Below are 22,958 nucleotides of genomic sequence, written 5' to 3' on the forward strand. Positions count from 1 at the left end.
GTATAAGTAGTTTATAAACACAGTTAAAACAGTTATTTGGAACATTTTCCAAATATTAAACATCTTAGGAGATAAAAAAGTACAAGCAAAAGGTGTCTAAAATATAGAGATTTACACATAATCATGTCAAACATGATTTTACATTTTCAAGATTTTAAGCATGGACTACAAAACTGACTAGCGGAGATGCCATAACGGAAAATATCCTAAGAAAGTATCGCGCCAAATGGGTGTTCGTGGGACGAGGAACGTTATTGTCTCTGCCCTTATATGCTTTCTTTGGATAAAACGCCCATTTTTTTCTATAATAATACGAAAAATTGTTGACAAATGTCTCAGAAACAAAACGCTTCATTTGTTCACTAGTAACCGATCTTTTTAGTACCTAATGCCCACCATAGGTATTTGAGCTAGAAGAAGGCGCCTGACCTACTAGCATTATGACATCTCCGCTAATTCCTTACTCCGTGATTTTACCTTTTTAATAGGTCAGTCAGTATTTATAAATCAGTCATCAAGTCAGTCAAAATATTAAGAAAAAAACATGATATTATAGAGATTAAAAATTTGCGTAAAGCAGTCAAAAAGTATAAGCAAAACACGATTTTTAATGATGGTAGAATAATCGTCAATCATATCAATACAGAAATTAAATATGTATAGCACTAATAAGTATTATTCAAAACAGCTAAATAATTTGAGAACAAAAAAAAAAATACTACTACTTTCAAAGGAAACAGTTTCATAAACTACTACAAAATAACTACTTATGTTAACATCAAATTATGATCAGTGATTATTTTAATGTTAATTGTCAAGTTATAAAAACACTAAATATAAGTACAAGTTATAAAATCAAAATTGTGATATCAAAAAGTTAAGCTTGTAACATGACTTGGGAAAGAAATACACGATTTTAGAAAGAATTGTAAGAGACAACCAAGTTTTACAGGCTCATAGCCAAAATAATCTCTTTTTAAGAGAATCTAGTTTGTAATAACCATGTTGTTATTGATTATATAATTATAATTATTTTTAGTCAGTCATTGAAATAACTTATACTTATTAATGATAGAAATCTTAGGAGACAATTTTTATGAGATCAGTCAATTAAAAGTAGGTTGAAATTCTAAGTCTTTTCTAAATTAGTCTTATTAACAACTAAAAAATACTTTCAAAACTAATTATTGGTTTTTGAACAAAACTTTTAAAAGTATTTGTCACCTATACTGAATGAGATCATAAGATGTACCTACAAGTTAATGTAGGTACTTGTAATGGAATAACAAAATAGTATGACCATCTGGATATTTGAGCTAACAATAACAACAATTCAGAGAATTTGAAAAATCTAGGGGGTCATGCATTTCTTGTTTTTAAGTTAAGAAACAAAATTACTAACTATATTATGTAATCTTTTGTAGCTGTTTAACAGCTGTCTACCTTTCTAATGAAATAATGATATCAAATTAGTCATTAGTGTCACACATTTTGAATAATTATAATGTTTCACAATATATTTTTTTGTATTATAATAAAGGCACATAGAACTTGGCATCATTTTCATATTTTAATAACAATAATCTCTTTGTCAAAGTAATAAAATTTAATAAATTCCCTCCAATCCTATGAGTTATATGTGACACACACCAATTGTTTAACCATTGTGTCTGCATCGTGGACAGTGAAGTAGTTAAAATTATATGTATATGAAAATAGTAAATAAATTAATACCTTCTCCTACCATTGCTTTTAATCCTTGTATTTTTGAGAGTTATAGTGGTAGACTGTAGTGGTCGGCCATTATTGTTGCTGCGAAGCACCGGGCAGTATGTGCTGAAAAAGATATATTAAATAACATTAGACTGGGTATGAGGTAATAGATTTTGATAATTTTCCAGAGTGGAAAATGTAACTTATTTTATTTGAATCATATTGTTTTGACTTAATTAAATTTTGTTTCTTTATGTGCTCTACAAAACTATAAATACTAAAAAGTATTTAACAAATAAATACTAATTTAAAGTCAAATGATTGGTTAAAATATTTAAGCCTAGATTATATGTGTTTGAAGAAAATTTCTCTCCTAAAAAAAATATTGGCAAAGTTTATACTTACATGGTATGAGCATTATCTCCAAAAGCTCCACAAATAGAGCAAACATGTGACCTCAAAATTGGACAGGACACAATATTCTTATTGTCAACATTTTCCCTTACATTATGAGTCATATACACAGTTGGAGTCTCCCCATTCTTGCGACAAAAGGTACACATCTTCGGTTTAATCATCTCCTGGTCTCTCGAAGAAGTTGGCCTAAAGTTTGGCTGTCTTGGCAGCTTAAATGGCAATGTTGGCTGCATATGTGTTGGCCCAACGTATACAGATTTTGGTGTACTTGGTAATGTTGGTGAAAACCTTGGCGAAGCTTGGCTATAGTTTGATATAGGAGACAGGGTAGAAGCTGGTGGCTTGAACTCGAATTCCCTCTTTTCTGCTGGAAATAGCTCATAGAAGACGTTTTGAGTATAACTCTTCTGCTCTGTACCAATACTTGGGGGTGTTGGTGGGAATAAATGGTGATCATCTGGCTGCCATATTGTATTAGGGAATTCTACGTCATGTTCATTCATTTTCATGATTTGCCTCACCGTTGGTGGTTCCGGCTTGTCAAATATTTTACGTCCAATGATCGGTCTTTGGTGTCTGACTATGTATGGAGTGTCAAATGCTGGTCTGTCAGTGTCTGAACGGTGTGACATGTCTGGAAAGGAGTCTGGTGACAGGGAGTCAGCAGAGCTTGAAGAGTGGTTGACTGGTGTTGACTGCCGGAACGGTGATGAGAAATTTTGGCTCGGCATTGTGGGAGGAAACTGGTAGACATCTGAAATGTGAATTTTTATAGTATCAGTGCTTATAAAGATTAGTTTCAAGAGTTTCTACTTAGAGAGAGGATAAAGTTTGATAAGTACGTAAAAATACAGTTAAGAAACAATAATCGTCAATCTATGTCCATCAGGATTGAGGAGCCACTTTTTGTATCTTAATGAAATTTTGTACTTATTTAGTAGTAAGTTAAAAAGTATTGTAGGCTCAATCTTGGAATTTGTAGTATAATAGTTCAAAAGTTATATGAACACAAAGGTGGCTCCTCAATCTAAATATTTGGACCGAGGAGCCACGTTGGAACACAGAAAGTATACGATGTACATTCTTGAAAATTTTGTATGATTTAGTAGTAATTGAGCGCAATGAGTACTAAAAATTTAATTCCAGTATCTTTAATATTTAAGAAGATACAATACTTTTAATGTGGCACCTTAACCCATACAATGAAAGTGTGAATTCCCATGAATCGTAAGTCGCAAATTCAAATTACACCCCATAAACATTTAGTAGTAAGTGTGCCTGAATTTGTAGAACATAAACAAAGTAGTAAAACTGAGTGAATTTTGTAAAAAAACGTATTTTAAGTGGCTCCTCAATCCTGACGTTTCTGAAATGAGAAAATGCTTGAGTTACCTGAAATCGGAATGGAATAAAAAAAATAAAGACACTAACATTTAGTATAAATTTCTACTAAATATACATGCACAAATGAAAATTGTATGTATTCAATATCTGATAAAAAATCATTTTTTCCATATTCCTTAGGACGTCGCCATTAAGGGTGACCATGTAATATGAATAAAAATCAGGATAAATAGGTAATTCTCAGCTTTGCCGCCAATTTTTTTATTAAACCTCTGTAGGCAAACACATTTATGGCTATTCCGCCTCTTGAATGACAAAATATTATTGGGTAAATACAAAAGTATTTAATAACGTTACTTAATAAAGTACCTATTTAATAAACTTGCTTTGTCATTCAACATTGCTGGAGCGGTGTAATGTTCCAAATTAAAAAAACGCGCCTGTTTTTTTTGCCCTTTATAGGGCAGGCTAGTGTTACGACCATACTGCCTAGTATTTCGTAGTGGCAATGGATTTGATTTTCATTGTCCGTAAATTCGATACTTCGCATTTTTTTTTTTAATAATGACAGCATTACATTTGAAACATATTTGCTGCGTTGTTGTAACCGACTTTAAAAAAAGGAGCAAGTTCTCAAGTCACTTGTTATTTTCTTTGTTACTCGCTACCTGGAAGACGCCTGGACCGAAATGATTTTTTTTTCTTTCTACTCGCAGTTTTGCCCCATAGCTAACAGGTTATTCGTGATATGACTATGAAGGTTTGGATCTTACCTGATGATGGAGGCGACAGAAAATCAAGGGAACTCCGTATCGGTATATAGCAACTGCCAAGTGTTTGGGATCATTGGCTTCGTATTAACGAGATCTTTACACCTGCCACTAAGGGTACTTAAAATACACTCTTTTGCAAAAAAAGCGGGCACCTATGTTAAATCTTGGTTTTAAGAACTTTATGTTTCAAAAGGTTTTAGTGACTGGAATATATTACTAGCATCAAAAGGTTTTGCCAAGCATGTGTATCTATTCTTAATTTTAATTTTGGAGAATTGCTAAGTAAGTTGTTAATACCTTGTTCTGGACTAATTCCTAGTAGAAATGTCGGTGTTTTGAATAGCAAGTTTTCCAAGTGATGTTCAGGAAACTGATACTGCAGTTTTAATAACTGATTGATGAACATTTTTGTTACATCAAAACATTTTAGAAAATTCATGCACATTTAGTAAAATTGACAGCTGTACTAAATGAGAATAAGATCATACAGCACGACGATTGACGACAAATTATTAGAGATAAAAAATAATAAAGAATATAAAAAAAAATGGCGGCAAAGCTTCTTCTTCTTTCGTGTCGATGACATGTCATATATTGAGACTGCACTATGTCAGCCCAATATGCCGCCACAGCGAGAGCACGGCGGCAAAGCTGAGAGCTATTTATCCTGATGTTTTTCATATTACATGGTCACCCTTAATGGCGACGTCCTAAGGAATATGGAAAAGATGTTTTTTTATCAGATATTGAATACATACAATTTTCATTTGTGCATGTATATTTAGTAGAAATTTATACTAAATGTTAGTGTCTTTATTTTTTTTATTCCATTCCGATTTCAGGTAACTCAAGCATTTTCTCATTTCAGAAACGTCAGGATTGAGGAGCCACTTAAAATACGTTTTTTTACAAAATTCACTCAGTTTTACTACTTTGTTTATGTACTACAAATTCAGGCACACTTACTACTAAATGTTTATGGGGTGTAATTTGAATTTGCGACTTACGATTCATGGGAATTCACACTTTCATTGTATGGGTTAAGGTGCCACATTAAAAGTATTGTATCTTCTTAAATATTAAAGGTACTGGAATTAAATTTTTAGTACTCATTGCGCTCAATTACTACTAAATCATACAAAATTTTCAAGAATGTACATCGTATACTTTCTGTGTTCCAACGTGGCTCCTCGGTCCAAATATTTAGATTGAGGAGCCACCTTTGTGTTCATATAACTTTTGAACTATTATACTACAAATTCAAAGATTGAGCCTACAATACTTTTTAACTTACTACTAAATAAGTACAAAATTTCATTAAGATACAAAAAGTGGCTCCTCAATCCTGATGGACATGTCAATCTAAGTTCTGATAATGGTACCTACGTAGCTAAAACTAGCGACAGCTCGAAATAATTATCAAAACTACAGAAAGTCATTTGTTTTACGCAATTTACTTTTCATGTTCATTTGTTTGAATTTTGATCATAGTAATTGGCATGGCTGAACAGCGCACGTCATAGAAAACTTCCAAAAGACAACTGAATTATTTTATAATCGAAAACAAAATGAAATCTCGACAAAATAAAAGTTTAGAATGTTTTTGTTTTACTCACCATTTTCTGCGTTCCGAGGGAACAAACGATTCATTTCATTCATATAATCATTATTGCCTTTCGTAGGAAACATTTTTGGACCTGAAATAACACCAGGATATAATAAATAAATTAATTGACACTATTTACATTTTGCATAGAAAAAAAAAATCAATCATCCATTTTGAAAGTTTGCCGGAAGTTACGTCACACGAAAATATGGCCAAATTATGTCGAATTAGATTCTTGTAAGAATGTTATTAACCAAAACCATGATGTTGTTACTTTATCATGTTTAAGGTAAACTTTTAAAATAATTAAGTAGTATTACAGTTAATCAAATTGCTAAATTATGTCAAACCCAAAAAATACCGGATATAAGTACCTACTCTCTAAGTTCCGGATATTCACAATAGGAAACAAAGAAAAAAAATATGAATGAAATATAATAAAGTAAGACAATTATAAAATTCAATACTTATTTATAAGATTCATATAAGTTTAGTCACGAAATTCCGTATAAAATATGATAAAAAATTACGACAAATACTAATTTGTGTACCTAATACAATACCTAAGTAAACAAACACAAGGTTTCGTGTAAATAAATAATATAATAATCAAAACTTACCGTTGATAGAGCTCATTGCTAGCACAAGTTTACTCTACGAACTTCGGCGTTGAAATGAAATATTTTACCAAAAATAAAACTGATTATTTTCGCCTTTCGGCACCGCACAAAGGATGCCGACAACCGTAGTTGTTCTGTGGTTTGAAGGTTCAGTAGTAATAGGTTCGATTTTTTGTCAAAGTTTCAATAGAATTTTAGGTAACCATAATTGAATGTTGTTTTAATGTTTTGGTACTTATACGTTGTTTAGAAGTGCGATAAAAACTTGATAGAGAACATTCTAAAGTTTAAGTTATTTATGTAGTTATTTGAAATATTTAATTACAAGTTTTATCCCAGACCATATAATATTTTTTCATTAACATAATATTTATTCGATTAGGAATGACTTCGTTTGATACAAACAAATAAAAATCAGAGATTACTTTTGCTGTACCTACAAGTAAAGCTACATGTCTATCAAAGGACCCGATGGTTTTGTCGGCACTCATTTATTCAAACACAAAAGAGCCGCCTCCGATTGCCGTTTAGTTGTGCTACTCGATAATAGATGGCGCTGTTCACAAATAACCAAGATAGATTTTGTCTCAGATTTTGTTCTTTCTCATTCAAATGCAAAATAGACTAATAAAAGTCTATTTTGCATTTGAATCACTAAATAAATAATTATTATATACTGTTTATTGCAAAAATAATCATCTAAAGCATTTATTCAATATTTACGTAACCATTTAGTCATTTTTCATTGGTTTCAATTATCACCGGTAGATGACAGTGTGTTAAAATGTTTGATGAATTAAAAATCGTCCTTTTGAGGGCGCACCTACATAACTCTTACGTTGTGTACCTACATAAATGACTTAAATCATCCTTCAGTCCCTTTTAAAATTTTAGGTATTTAGGTTTCGGCACTGCACTTGTCTCTACTTTTTCGCCTTCAAAGTAGACAGTACTTTTATCGTAATAATGATTATTTCTTTGTTCTGAGAATGATGACTTAAAGATAGATAAAAGTAGGTAAGCAAGTCATTAATCTTGAATGCCGTGTGCGTTTGATAAATAGGTAGGTAGGTACTGGGCGTCTCAAATTAAAGATTGATTGCCATCGACTCACCAAGAAGAAGAAGAGGCGCAGTCAGTCCATGGAGGGAAGGTAGGTTACCATCTCGATCCATTACGTGTTCCAGTACCTACATTGGGGAGGAACGTTAAACTGTGGGTCCTCTCCTGGCTATCATTTAAACATCTCTGACAGTTGTGACGGCTAGGCAGAAGCCAGATAGACTGACAACCTGTTAACAAAGGGGCTTGAAGAGGTCAGCCTGAGGTTCCCAACATACCTGGTTGGTAGTAAGTAGTTACCTATAAGGATAGGCAAATACTTAGCACCTAATTACATACTTAGTTTACCTTCATACAGAAGTCATTGAATACCTTTTCCAAAAACAATTTCACAAAGCAACCGATCTCCTTTCTAACCATAACCTTCTCAAGTTCACAAGATGGCGGCTATTAAAACTCAAATAAAGAACAATATGGCTGCGTTGCATCATGGCTGAGTAATTACAAAAGTTTGCCCACACAGACGTAGCGAGTAGTGATCCAGATAGGAAAACACCATGCGTTTTATTATTATTGTGTGGTTTGGTTGGGGCAAAGATTATTTATTTAGAAGATGCGTCTTTGATTCTTACATACCTTTAGAAGTGAGATCATAATAGAGTTGATTGTTTTAGAATCTGATCATTACCTCCAAAAGAAACTGCACGATTTGCGATAATTTTGATTGTTTGCTTGAACACACTTATCTCATGACGTACAATACAATCGAGGGATTCCCCGTAAAACGTAAACGTAAAGGGTTGCCAATTTGGGAGTTTTAATTCCCAATTTTTTTACATAAAGAAAGAACTGTTACGTAACGTGTTGTAAGAAGGACCCCCTGCCGCCCCTGTACCTACCGCATCGTAAACGTATTACAAGAACCCCCCGCCCCCTCCAATTTGCTTTACGTACTTAATACTTGAACGCTCCCTAATGTCAAAATTGTATATAGACAGAATATTTTTAACGGCGTTAGAATTATGCCTACAGCCACCTCTGCAGCCTCTCATCTACTCTATGGAACAAAACAAATAATCTCTGGATTTGGAGCAAGGTCAGTGGATCGCAATTATGAACCAATTGTGTCCGGTGTCTTCCAACCGCGGTGTAAGGTGTAAGCGGCAGCGGGAGCGAGTTGGGAGAGCTTTTGACCGATGTTATAAAATAGAAGTGTGGTTTTTGGTTGATCATCAAAGTATGTTTTTGGAATGTTCTCGGTGTAGTTAGCGAGTCGGACTCGCGTACGAAGGGTTTCGTACCATTATTTATAAAACGGACAAAAAATTCACGTTTGTTGTGTGGGAGCCCCCCAAAATATTTATTTAATTTTAGTTTTCAGTATTTGGTATCACGGTTCATGAGATACAGCCTGGCGACAGACGGACGGACAGTGGAGAGAACACAATACATAGGGTCCCGTTTTACCCTTTGGGTACGGAACCCTAAAAATAGAAGTATCCTATTGTTTTTGGTTGTTCATGGACGTGTGTTTTATTATGGTATATCTTTGTGTGCCTTCTTTTTTATGTTAAATTATCAAATTACCCCTCCCGTTGTGTGTTAGCAGCGTGAGGAAGTGTCAGACTCTTACTGACTATTATGTAAATGTATGAAAAGCCCTTCATATAGGTACCAGGCATATAACACTCCAGCCGAGGCTGCGGTAAATCTTTAGAACAATCCTGCAGATAATTAACATAAAACCATCTCTATTAAAAATATCTAAATTCTTATCATTAAAAGGTTGTTTGTTTGTACCGCAAGGCTCCAAAACTTGTGGACCGATTTGAAGAATTCTTTCAATATTTAGGTATAGTCAATTTATCGAAAAAGTGCACTTTTCGCGAAATAGTTCCCACCCAAGGAAAGTCAAAGTCAAATAATTAATTTCATTATAATTTAGGCTTTTGCAAGCACTTAATTATGGATGAAACGCGGGTGACACCGCTTACGAACGAAATAAAATAATTCTAATCAAAAGTCGCTCTCGCTCACAACTTGCGACAAAAACAAATACAATAAGCGTTTTGTTTATTGTTTTTATATACATTTGACGAGATTGACGTAGTAAGATGTATCTGTTTATTATTGAGAAGAAAGCAAGGTCAGCTGTAAGATATTACATAGCTCTATGAGACGAAAGTGATGTAATAATAAGGTATTAACTATTGTTTGTATGGTAATAGGCAAGTATGTTTAGCGATGTGGAAAATTGCAGAAGCTTATTTAAAATGTGCTATAGATACCTAGGTAGGCTGTTTCAGGCGGGTTTTAGAAAAGGACAATTACTTATGTAGTTTGTCTTTCCGTCTGTCACCAGGCGGTATCCTGTATCTCATAAACCGAGGTAGTAATTGTTGAAAACTATAATAATATAGAACCATCGAACAAACGTGAGTTTTTGGCCTCTTTGGTCTATAGATAACAGTAAGTACGCAGTCAAAGTCATAATTATTTGGTGAAACTGGGCTAATTATATAAGCACATTTTCACGTCAAAATTACAAAAGGACAGCAATTAAAACCTAAAACTAACAGCCAGTTCAATAGTCAACCCTTCGTCTTCAATTCGGACTGTTTTTTTAATAATATGCCTACCTACTTCACGAAAAGACCCTTGCATCATATGATGATATGACGGTAACTGATTAACATGTTATTCAAGCTAAGCCGTCACTCACTGTCAGCAGTCAGATCAAGTGTTTCAGATTGATCATGTCTGTTTGTCTGTGTCTGATTATGATCACATTGAAGGCGTGACGGTCACTACATACAAGTCGTAGTGGCCTAGTGAAGAACTCTCTCAAGTATGAGTGTGTGGGTTGGATTACAGGTGAGGCAAGTACCAATGCAACTTATCTAAGTTTCTAAGTATATCATGTACTCACCAATGACTGTAATTGAACATCTTTGGCAGTCGTTCGTTACGTGTAGTTAAAAGACTACGTCTGACAACCAGTCTTACCAAGGGGTATTGGAATGGGATGCACGGGTTGAGGAGGTCAGATAGGCACAGTCGCTCCTTGTCAAACACTGGTACACGGCTGCTTTCGGTTAGACTGGAAGCCGACCCCAACATAGTTGGGGAAAGGCTCGTGAGATGATGATGTCTGTTTGTCTGTATGTGTGGTTATTTTTTATTTATTCCTTTAATTCCTTTAATTCAGGCAACTAGGGCCCATAGAAAATACAATACCTACACAAATAACATTAAAATAATTATAAACTAATACATACAAAAATAAAAACAATCATCAATTCTATTTGTTTATTCTATTCTATTTGTTATGATCACATTGAAGGCGTGACGGTCACTACATTTAATAACGTCTACCTTATTGTACCATGAGTTTAGTGGATGTGAAGGTGAAGGGTTTGATTCAGGGCCGTTTTTGGGTTTTTGGAGGATATTAGATTGCATATAGGACTAGGCTCAGATCATATTTTTTGATCTGAGGGACTAGGATCAAAAATAAAAAAGTTAGTATATCATCTGTGTTTTTAGGGTTCCATACCCAAAGGTAAATCGGGACCCTATTGTTTCCGCTCCTCTGTGCGTCCGTCCGTCTGTCACCAGGCTGTATCTCACGAACCGTGACAATTAGAGAGTTGAAATTTTCATAGTTGATGTGTTTCTGTTGCCGCTATAACAACAAAAATACTGAAAACTAGAATAAAATCAATGTTTTAGGGGGTTTCAGGTTTTAGTTATACACCATACAACAAACGTGATATTTTTTTCTCTGGTACGGAACCCTTCGTGTGCGAGTCCTACTCGCACTTGGCCGGTTTTTGTTTTAGATATTTCGTGAAGCAGATAGAAATCTGATCACATCAACATGATATATCAGCTTTGAATTTAACGAATTTTTTTATAATACCTGCTCCAAAAGCTGAAATTCATGGATCTTTTAATTGGAAGAACCTCATTATCTGTGATTCGTTTAGGCAAAATAATTGTGCAATGCATAAAAATCTTATATGGCAATCCTAATGTCGCATGTCGTCTCGGCGTCCTTTGAGCTGGCAAAGACCTTACCATTATTTACGTACCACGTTATAATAAGTATGTGGGTTATATTTTCTACTTATAAAGTAAAGAGCCTGTTGTTGTGTTGACAGTGTTTCGGATGGCACGTTAAACTGTAGGTCCCGGCTGTCATTGAACATCCTTGGCAGTCGTTACGGGTAGTCAGATGCCAAGTAAGTCTGACACCAGTCTAACCAAGGGGTATTGGGTTGCCCAAGTAACTGGGTTGAGGAGGTCAGATAGGCAGTCGCTTCTTGTAAAGCACTGGTACTCAGCTGAATCCGGTTAGACTGGAAGCCGACCCCAACATAGTTGGGAAAAGGCTCGGAGGATGGATGGATGCCTTAAGTGTACAGTGCGCAAAGCGATCCCCACTCTTCCGCCGAGAGCTCATTATCCGTGCCGATAACTATATTTCCGACTCGGACCAAAATTGCTTCGTCAGTTTTAAGAAACGCAAGGTAGCACGGAGTCTGGAAGTTGGTGGTCTGCGCAAATGCTTGTGGACCACTTAAATATGGAATTCGCAGCTGGTTAATCTTAGTGCTTATATTAATCCTTGATTAGTTAATAGTTCAATTGTTAGATAGCCCATTTACTATCTAACAATTGAACAATATTTCAAATTGATCCAGAGATTAAATCATTTATCTATGCATTTTTTTTGCCTTATAATATCAAGATAATAACTAAAAATAATCTGCAAAACTTTGGTGTCATTGTTCGATTCAGACAATCATTAAATACCTTTTGTCATTCATGAAGGTGCTATTAATTAAGTCAATTATAATTTTTAATAATTGAATAAGACTAATTACAGGGAAACGGAATTGTATAAAATAAATTGGTATCAATTACGAGTAGGTAGGTATGATACCTTTTTAAATTAAACTTTGTCTATGATTTAGCAAATTTTAAAACAAAAAAGTATGTATTGTCTATAGATATTGGTTATAAGGAGTTATTCCCAATTTGTCATTAGTACCGATTGGTCACCAACTATTTTTTCCATATACCAAATCCCAATTGGTCATTCGAGCAAAATAAATAATTTAATATTTAAATTTTGAGTTCCGATTCGTCACCCGCATAAAATTTCACGTATCAGAGTACCGTCAGAAATAAAAGTGTTAGAAGAAATTTTACATGAAAAACTTCGATGTAGGTAAAGGTATAGCTCTCATATAAATATAATAAAATTTACATTAAAACACAGGTGAAGACAACATGGGCATTTTATAAACCCGATAATGTGACTCGATACTTTTTGTGCCGGTAACAAAAGTACCAGGGGCCCATAACTAGCAAAGAGATTGTATCATTGTATACATAAAAATGATGAATGATTTTTTAAATTGGTATGTTTATCTACAATTAGGAAAAAAACGTAAAATCCTGACACTCTTGACTGCTATACTCCTGTAAGTTATGCGGTCCTAGTACACGGTGGGCAGTTCCATGGACACTCGTTGATTGGTATATTACTCATCTGATTTATGCGATCCTGGTATTTTGGTTTTGGCCGTGCGGTGTGTGACGCCGTTGAAATCGCGATTTTATTAATAGCGTCTTGCCATGTTCGGAAAAAACATAACCAAAATAAATAAAAAAAAAACATATTACAATATTGTAAAGCTTATCTTGTTGACAGTACTTTTTACAAAATAAAGTACGGATGACCAATTGGGACTAAGCAAAATAAAATATTTTATTGAATGACCAACTGGGACACGTTTTTTATGGATGCCAAATCACTAAAATGACGAATCGGGCATAACTCGTTATAAGTCTATCAGAAACCAATTAAAGTAACTCAGTACTTTATATAGGTACCTACCTAAGTTTGATTTACATTGCAAGAGAAATAACATTAGATTTAATGTGATTTATTTCGACAGTACCTAATATTAAGTACCTATCTTAATTTCCTAAGTATTTCACAAACAATTTATCGTCATTAGGCCCCTAAAAAGCTATCTTAACAATACCATCTTTAAAAAATAGAAACATAACTCATAAATTTTGTAACGTTGGCGCGCTTTGTAGTTTGAAATTGGAACGTGGTCTATGGGTCCTTGGAGGAAAGATGGCCGCCAATGATCTTCGTTAACGAATGTAGAGTATTATACATTTGTATGATAATTATATGTATTATGTTGAACGAAAAACATTTGAACATCTTTGGCAGTCGTTACGGGTAGTCAGAAGCCAATAAGTCTGACAAGAAATCTTACCCTGGGGTATTGGGTTGTCCGGGTAACTGGGTTGAGGAGGTCAGATAGGCAGTCGCTCCTTGTAAAACACTGGTACTCACTACTCAGCTGCATCTGTAAGACTGAAAGCCGACATCAACATAGTTGTGAAAAGGCTAGTCAGATGATGAACTTCTAGGCCACCACGAAATACGTTTTACACTAAAATTAAATAATTAAACGAAGTACCATTATTAACGCAATGCAATAACATGAATTAATATCTTCTATTGCTCTTACGAAATATTGCAATAGTGAACTGAACTGATTTGGGTAATTAGGCACACCATATTGGCAGTAATTGACGAAAAATTATATGTTTTGAAGATGTGAGTAAGATGTTTCTAACATCCTAGTGTATGTATGTAGTTACTGGTACAAGTATGACGAAATAAATCATAGTGATTTCTACGGCGTCGCACTAACATTATAAAACAAAGTCCTCTATATCATCTGTCTGTCTGTCCAGGATACACTCATACATAGGTAATTGAAGGGATTTTCATGCGATTTTCACCCACAGACTCTTGGTAAATTGATGTTTTAAATTTTTACATTGTTCGGTGCCGTGCTGTGTCGCTAGGATTTATGTGATATATCTGTTACCGTAAGATTACAAACATCGTTAGATTACAATCTATCTCGAGAGATTGTAAACTGTCGAATTATTGTGAACTGTAACATCTGATTGCAATTTAACGCATTATTTTTCGCTATATTATAATCTATCGATGAGAAATTGACAAATTGTCAACTGTCCGAAAGCTCTCTCTGATTGGTCAGTCTTTTTGTAAGATCGACCAATCACGACCAGCCGTTCTGTTCCCATGGAGTTCCCGTAGAGTTAGGAATGAAATAGAGGTGTCAGTTAAATAAAATAAATGCTCTTCAAAAATTCTTCAAGTATTAAATTTATATAAAAATAACTCTTATAAAAATACAGTTAGGTATTTTGTCTTCAAATACAAACTAATATTTAAAAATAAAATAAAAGGGGTGCTAATTAAACAGGCTTCTTTTTAATATCATTATTCGCCCCCAAAAATGTATGTTGCCTTCTAAATTACTAAGTCAGCCACAATTAATAAAGCGTCGAGCATCTAAATAATACTATCTTAGCCACGAGTTATCTTCTTTGTCAAAATGACTGAACTGAAATTTTTTGTAATTTAATTTATTTAATTATATTTACATAATAAAGGGACTCATATTATTATAAATTTGGTAAATCGAAACGTGAAATAATAAAATAAATGATATTTGGCTTTGGATTATTGTTACCTGAGAAGATTTTATCAACATTGATGTGATCACCCTGGAGTACCAGAAAAACCAAGATGAGTGCAACGCTGATCTAAGGTACAGTAGTGTGGGTGGTAGCCTACAAGATAAGGACCGAAGATGTGGTCTAAGCCACCAAATACCTGCACTGTAGAGAGAAGAACGGATATATATGTCAACAAGAGCATCACGTTTCAGCCGACAGATAATCTTGAACTATAACATGCGGCTACAGAGGAAAATGAATCCTATGCTGATGAAGCGTCAAAAGAAGAGATCGCCTAGCAGATGACATCCCACCAGGGCCCCTGTGGGCCTAATAAGAACATGAGGGAACTCATACTAGACCTCTCTAAGCTGGAGGTTGCAGTGAGGAGACTAGATCCGGATTTTAAAAGACTGGAGTGTGATATTTTTTTTAATGTCTGTTAATTTAATGTTTAATATTTTAATGTATGTATCCTAAAATACACCAATCCTTAGGTGGTAGGAGAGTGACCACCAACAATTGCATTCCCAAAGAGGGTTGACGTCAGGCAGGCGGCCGGTCGTAAAAACACAATGCCAAATCATATAGCAATATGTCGAATGTTGAAGAGATGAGCGATAGGGCTAGGGCGTACCCCTCAGGCGACGCGCAGGGGCAGCACCCGGCCCCTGTGGGAAGTGGACAAGGGTTTTTGCACCAACCTGGGCGGGTGCAATGTAAGAAGCGAGTCCGGGAAGTAAGATTGAGGTATGCAAGTTGGAATGTAGGAACGATGACTGGAAGAGCCAGAGAGTTAGCGGATGTATTAAAGAGAAGACGAATAAATGTGGCATGTTTGCAAGAGACTAAATGGAAGGGCACGAAAGCTAGAGAAATTGGGGAAGGATACAAGTTTTATTATTGTGGAAGTGATGGGAAAAGGAATGGGGTAGGCATTGTGTTAGATAAGAACTTGAAAGAAAGTGTGATAGATGTAAAGAGAGTGAATGATAGAATAATAGTTGTTAAAATAATGTATGAAAGTTTGATAATAAATGTTATAAGTGTGTATGCTCCTCAAGTCGGTTGTGATGACAGGGTGAAAGAACAATTTTGGACGGATTTCGATGCAGTAATGATGAATGTGCCGACGAATGAACAGGTATTTGTGGGAGGAGACTTTAATGGCCATGTTGGCAGAATGAGAGGGAATTATGAAAGAGTGCATGGAGGGTGGGGGTTCGGTTGCCAGAACGACGAGGGTGAAGCCCTGCTACAGGCTGCTACTGCGTTTGACCTAGCAGTGGTAAATACGTGGTTTCAAAAGAACACCGAACATCTAATCACCTATAAAAGCGGTCACCACGTGACACAAATAGATTACTTTTTGGTCAGACGCAGTAGTTTAAAGAACATCAAAGACTGCAAGGTGATACCAGGCGAAGCTGTAGTCTCGCAGCACCGACCCCTAATTATGGATGTGATTTTAACTTCCCGGCCAAAAGCCAAAGAGAGACGGCCCCCCAAAATCAAATGGCATCTGTTGGGGAAGGCTGAGTTGGCCCGGGAATTTAGAAAAGTAGTGGTTGATAAGATGATTGAAATGGGAGAAATGAATGAAAAGAATGTGAATGAATGCTGGAGTGGAATGGCGACGTGTATAAGGAAAGCGGCAAGAAGCATTCTAGGAGAATCAAAAGGGAATGGAGTGATAGAGAAGGAAACTTGGTGGTGGGTGGAAGAAGTGCAGAGTGTATTAAAGGAAAAGAAGATGAAATTCAAGGAATGGCAGCGGACGGAAGACAATGATGATAGTGAAAAAGCACGAAAAAAGGCTGAATATGATGAATGTAAGAAGAAAGCAAAGAAGATTGTGGCTGTTTCAAGGGCAAAAGCGCACGAGAGGATGTATGACTCCCTAGATAGCCCAGCTGGTCAAAATGACTTTTACCGATTGGTTAAATCTAGGGAGAAAATGACAAGAGATGTATGCCAGATAAGGTGTGTAAAGAATGGAGACGGAACGGTCCTTTCGAATGATGTGGAGATTAAAGGTAGGTGGAAGGAATATTTTGAAAGACTGATGAATGAAGAAAATGAGTGGAGCGGTGTGCTCCATCATAAAGCGGTGAACGAGGGCCTTGTAAGAAATGTATGTGAGGATGAGGTCAGATTAGCAGTGAATGGAATGAAAAATGGAAAAGCGATAGGGCCAGATGGAATACCAGTGGAAGTGTGGAAATTATTAAAGATGGATGGATGGAAATGGCTGGCTTTATTCTTCAATAAGTTGTTGCAAGAGGAAACTATACCAGACGAGTGGTGCAATAGTTTCCTGGTGCCCATTTTTAAGAACAAGGGTGATGTGTTGAATTGCAACAACTATAGAGGAATAAAGCTAATGTCACATAGTATGAAAGTGTGGGAGAAAGTTATTGAAAGGAGGCTGAGAGAAGAGAGTGATATCGCACGAAATCAATTCGGTTTTATGCCTGGTCGGAGTACAACGGACGCTATATTCTGTATTCGCCAATTGTGCGAAAAGTACAGGGGTGCACACAAAAACTTGCATATGGTGTTCGTTGACCTCGAGAAGGCATATGACCGGGTGCCTCGTGAGGTTTTGTGGTGGGCCCTTGAGGAGAAAGGTATACCAGGGAAGTATGTGCAGTTGATCCGAGCGATGTACGGCAGATGCCGTACAGAAGTCCGGTCCGCAGCGGGCACTACCACCAGCTTCAGTGTAGGTGTTGGCTTACATCAGGGGTCGGCCCTCAGCCCGTATCTCTTCCTGCTTGTAATGGACGCGCTTACGGCAGATATACGGGAGGAGGCACCCTGGTGTATGCTTTTCGCCGATGACATTGTTCTGGTGGGGGAGAGTGGGCCAGAGGTCCAGAGTAGACTGGAGGCATGGCGGCTGAGACTGGAGACAGTGGGTTTAAAGGTGAGCAGGAGTAAAACCGAATACCTTCATTGTGATTTTGGCGGTATTTCGGGACCCATGACCATAACCCTAGCCGGCATGCCCCTACCAGTTTGCTCCGACTTCCGGTACCTTGGTTCACTCGTCCAAAGTGACGGTGAGGTGAACAGGGACGTTACGCATCGGATCAATACTGGATGGATGAAGTGGCGACAGGTAACTAGCGCTATTTGTGACCCGCGGATGCCCCTCAAACTGAAGGGCAAAATTTACAAATCCGTCATTAGACCTGTCGTCCTGTATGGATCGGAGTGTTGGGCATTGAAAAAGACGGACGAGAAGAGAGTGCATGTAACAGAAATGAGAATGCTGAGATGGATGTGTGGTGTTACAAGAATGGATAAAGTGAGGAATGATTACATTAGAGGAAGTCTGAAAGTAGCGCCAGTTACAGAAAAGATGAGAAGTAGAAGATTGTCGTGGTATGGACATGTAATGAGGAGGGATGATACGCATGCAACAAAGTGTGTGCTAAGTATGAATGTAGATGGATGGAGAGGAAGAGGAAGACCTAAGAAAAGATGGATGGATTGCCTGAAAGATGATATGAATAGGAAGGGAGTGAGTGTCAGTATGACGAGTGACAGGGGAAAATGGAAGAAAATGACATATTGCGCCGACCCCAAGTAATATTTGGGAACAGGGCAGGAGAAAGAAGAAGCCACGAGTTATCTTCCACTCTAAATACAACTCAGCATGATGGTTATTTTTTTGCATCTAAATTTGTAGCATGCATTCTAACAGTAAACTTCTTAAATACTATTAAATGACATCATAAAAATATTTATTTACCTTCTAATTTTTTAACTCGTACCTACTGACATCCCATATTAATTGACCCAGCATGGAAGTAAGCATGCAACATGCAGCAAGCATAACTTCTGTCACGGCTCCGGCGCTGCGGGGCTCCGGCGGTCCCATGCGAGCTTATCGTCGCAGATGGTTTTCACGCTCACCACCGCAGCTTCGGCTTGCTGGCCGGCTCCGCCGGCCAGCCTCAGCCGCGGTGGCGAGCGCTGAAACTACCTGCGCCTCAGCTCGCAGGCCGCCTCGCCCCTCCGCGCCTACGCGGTTTTGAATTGCACTCTAGGGGTAGGGCAGACAAGACTACGTGGAGTCGGTTTTGCAGCGATTCGTTTTCGTCACTAACTTCAATTTTTAATACAATTTTTAATTGTGTGTAATTTGAGTCTTAAAAATTAAGTACAATTTTTGATTTTATAAAAAATTAAACCGTCACTTATTTTTGCACGTCAAAGAGCTGTGACACCGGGAGTTGCAAAGAACATTGTCTTTTTTGACGTTCTACCAATCAGCGCGCAAGATGCATTCCGTTCTACGCCAGTTGACAATTTGACCGCTCTACATCGCTCTCGATCTTACAAAAAGACTGACCAATCAGGGAGAGCTTTCGGACAGTTGACAATTTCACAATTTCTCATCGATAGATTATAATATAGCGAAAAATAATGCGTTAAATTGCAATCAGGTGTTACGGTTTACAATAATTCGACAGTATACAATCTCTCGAGATAGATTGTAATCTAACGATATTTGTAATCTTACGGTGACATATCTATCTAATCGTCTAGTTTCCGCCCGTATCCCGACGGATCCACTTATTTCCCGCAAATAGATGAAAGGTTTAGCCTGATGTCTTTTTTCAGGCTCTAAGCTACCTCCCTATACAAATTGGTTGTGTAGTTTTGGCCAGAGACAGAAGTTTAGACAAAGTTACTTTCGCATTTGTTTATAATGCTTAGGTACAATTATTAAGCAAGGATTTCTAAACCCGAGCTATTATAAGAAAGTTGACTGCCACGATGATTTCGTCTTTCATTGATAACACTTTACATTAGCATTTTCTTGCTTCTTGCAATACCTATCTATCTACATTTTCCGTTTCACACACTACCTTACGATTAAGTAAGTAAGTAGATAGGTACATAATGCTTACCTTACTTACGTGTGTGATCTAATTTACACAGATTAACATCTTTTCCTACTAAACCTCGCATTAGTTAAGCAAGTCTTAGTCTAAACGCCCATGCCATTAAAAATGTTCTTACATGAAAGCTTAGAGCATTGAACCAACTGGATATACCCTTGCTGCGGTCGGTCCGTGGATGCGTGATCTTGTCATGATGAGTTTTTTCGTATTTCGAAGGCACGATAAACTGGTGGGTCCCGGCTGTCATTTGAACAGTTTTGGCAGTCAGAGCCAGACAGATAACCAGTTTTACTTTAGGGTAACTGCCTCGTTGGTCTAGCTGTCGCAAGGTCTCGGGTTCGACTCCCGAGTCGGGCCGAAATCGCTTTGTGGGTTTTAGAAGACTTTCACAAAGCAGCCCGGAGCCTGGAAGCTGAATTGATACACCCGTGCATCGGAGAGCACGTAAATGTCGGTCCTGCGCCTGATCTCTCTCCGGTCGTGTCGGATTACCGTCCCATCGGGCTATGAGAGTGAAGGAATAGGGAGTGCACCTGTGTCTGCGCAAAAGCTCGTGCACTATAATATTATTAAGTATGTCCTGCGTAGTTGGCTAATCTCCTTACATGAGAACAGCCGCCGTAGCTGATAATCGGCTAGGAGGACGTCAGGGTACCTATCGGGTTGCCCGGGTAACTGGGTTTAGGAGTTCAGATTAAAACTGGATGCCGAACCCAAAATAGTTGGGAATAGGCTAGGCAGATGAATATGGTATGCCATTGTAATTGCTGTGACATCTCTTCTGCCAAAGGTACGCCTTTGGCGCCCTAACTTATTATAAGTATTTGTTCGCATAGATTAAATTTGTACTTATAGCGGTTCCTGTTGGTTCAATGCTCCAAGCGCTTTTTCACGAAATTTTCACATACTTATACAATGGAATTAAAGAATTTTGTATATTCTAAATACAATGGCTTGTGTTACAATTAGTATTGGATTATTATGCAATGTTAGAGTAGTAAGTTCCATCGATTTCAAGGTCTCTCTCACGGGCTTAAAAGGTATTTCTTAAAGGGAAGTACCTACCTTCTTAGATGTACCTGACGATTTGAACCAAAAGATAAGTAGAACCTTCTTAAGTCATAAATGATCTGCCGAATAAACTTCTATCTTCAGCATTTGTTGCAATACTTACTTAATTTGTTGAGGAGCGCGGAAAATATTGGTGGTATTACTTATACCTATTTTACGTTTAAAATTGTGCCTTCCACCTCCGTTCCTTTTGGCCCTACTATTTTAGAAAACCCTACATTACCCCGGAACTTGCAAAACCCAGGAAAAAGCAAAAAGAAAAACTACTTTTAGTAATATTATAAAACGGGTATAGGTAGAGTATGGACAGGTATGGGCGTTACTCTTTCACGCAAAAACTACTCAATGGATTTCGATATACGAAGAACACAATGAACTTCTTTTACCCTGGACTGTGAACGGGGTGGCTGAAGCTGAATTTCGACATCCTTGCTAAATTACAATAAGTTCCCACAGCAAAGTGATTAAAACAAAAAGTTGATCATCGGGCCATGCTTTGGGATAGCTCGCTATCAGACACCGAGAGCTATTACTGATGGCCTTTCGAGAGTTATGAATGTAGTGATGAGGTGACAAACAATTTGGACAGCTTTAAATACAATTAGATGGAATACAAATACAATTTTGTTTACTTTGAAATAATGTAGATATAGACATAGACTCTAATTGTATTCAAACATATATCTGTAATTAAAAAGACATTGACAAGTAAAACAATGATGGAATGAGAACTGGTCAAAATTTGAGCTTTTTTAGTTCCATACCCAAAGGGTAAAATGTATTTCTGTTGCCGCTATATAACAACAAATACTGAAAACTAGAATAAATTAAATATTTTGGGGGGCTCACATACAAAAACGTGATTTTTTCGCCTATTTTATAAACAATGGTACGGAACCCTTCGTGCGCAAGTCCGACTCGCACTTGGCCGGTTTTTAATGGAAGTGGGAAGATGAAAAGTGAAGTGAGCTGATTTACATTCAAAATGCTTCACCAGTTTTTCTCATACATGCAGGATTATAAGTATATACCTTATTCTAACCAGAATTCATACATTCACATTATATTGCGCGAATAAGTAACTATACTTACATTTTCTTTCTTCCTCTCTTTTATAGGGATAAACACAACGGTAAGTAAATAAGAATCGTAAATTAAAATATATTGACCAAAATTGTAAGCACCTACTTAGTTGAGCGCCCCTGCAAGTACCCTCAATAAATCAAAGTTTGATAGTTGCGTTTGCGCAAGAGCATACCTTTGTGGTTCAGATCATTGGCTTACATTGTAATATATTAATTAGGAGTCACGGTTATACCGAGTTTTAAGTGCACTTTAACGTAATTGGGTAAGTTGAGTATTCGCTATCTATGAGGCACATCAATTTCTTAATATTACATGCATTTATTTGGGCTCACGTATTGTAAAAGTAATAAGATTCTAACAAACTGCAATATAGGTAGAGGTGAAATATGTTGCATACATTAACTAGGAAGGACCGACAAAAGTTTTGAGATAATAATGTTCCAGTATCCCATTGTTCTAAGAGGAAACCTTTTATATTTTCATGAAATCATGCGTATAAGATTTCCCTTAGGATAACTTTAGAAAACGGATAGTTATCTATATATCTATTACAAAGCAATAACAAAGGTGAAGAGAATTTGAATGTCCGGGAGCTACGGGCTAGATTTGAAAAATTCTTTCAGTGTTAAATAACCCATTTAACGAGGAAGGCTCTACCTTTGATCCAGGAGCGCGAATTAGTTTCTATGCAACGCTGGCACAATCTGGTTATAGTCATAAAGAAGTACGTATGTATCTCTAATCTGATATTTTTAGC

The 22,958-nt window shown here is 36.7% G+C and overlaps 2 protein-coding genes across 2 annotated transcripts; one reads left to right on the forward strand and one right to left on the reverse strand.

Moving 5' to 3' along the window:
• Positions 1-308: 308 nt before the first annotated feature.
• LOC124643122 lies at positions 309-6,568 on the reverse strand. The gene is made up of 4 exons (XM_047181986.1): positions 6,474-6,568; positions 5,864-5,944; positions 2,119-2,884; positions 309-1,836 (listed from the first exon to the last, which is right to left on the reverse strand). Exons 1-4 carry the CDS (start codon positions 6,487-6,489, stop codon positions 1,728-1,730), a joined length of 972 nt encoding a protein of 323 aa, XP_047037942.1. The 5' UTR covers positions 6,490-6,568; the 3' UTR covers positions 309-1,727.
• Positions 6,569-15,577: 9,009 nt separating this feature from the next.
• LOC124642865 (craniofacial development protein 2-like) lies at positions 15,578-19,767 on the forward strand. Its single transcript, XM_047181617.1, has 2 exons — positions 15,578-16,826; positions 19,761-19,767. Exons 1-2 carry the CDS (start codon positions 15,721-15,723, stop codon positions 19,765-19,767), a joined length of 1,113 nt encoding a protein of 370 aa, XP_047037573.1. The 5' UTR covers positions 15,578-15,720.
• Positions 19,768-22,958: the final 3,191 nt, after the last annotated feature.

The sequence above is a fragment of the Helicoverpa zea genome, chromosome 26 (assembly GCF_022581195.2).
Source record: "Helicoverpa zea isolate HzStark_Cry1AcR chromosome 26, ilHelZeax1.1, whole genome shotgun sequence".
Taxonomy (NCBI): domain Eukaryota; kingdom Metazoa; phylum Arthropoda; class Insecta; order Lepidoptera; family Noctuidae; genus Helicoverpa; species Helicoverpa zea.

What these genes read in the sequence shown, in the direction of transcription:
- LOC124642865 (XM_047181617.1), top strand. Translation starts at nt 15,721, where the DNA reads ATGTCGAATGTTGAAGAGATGAGCGATAGGGCTAGGGCGTACCCCTCA.
- LOC124643122 (XM_047181986.1), bottom strand. An exon ending in CCCTCGGAACGCAGAAAATG is followed by an intron (nt 2,885 to 5,863) that starts GTGAGTAAAACA and finishes TTCACATTTCAG; the next exon opens with ATGTCTACCAGTTTCCTCCC. An exon ending in GGAGATAATGCTCATACCAT is followed by an intron (nt 1,837 to 2,118) that starts GTAAGTATAAAC and finishes TATCTTTTTCAG; the next exon opens with CACATACTGCCCGGTGCTTC.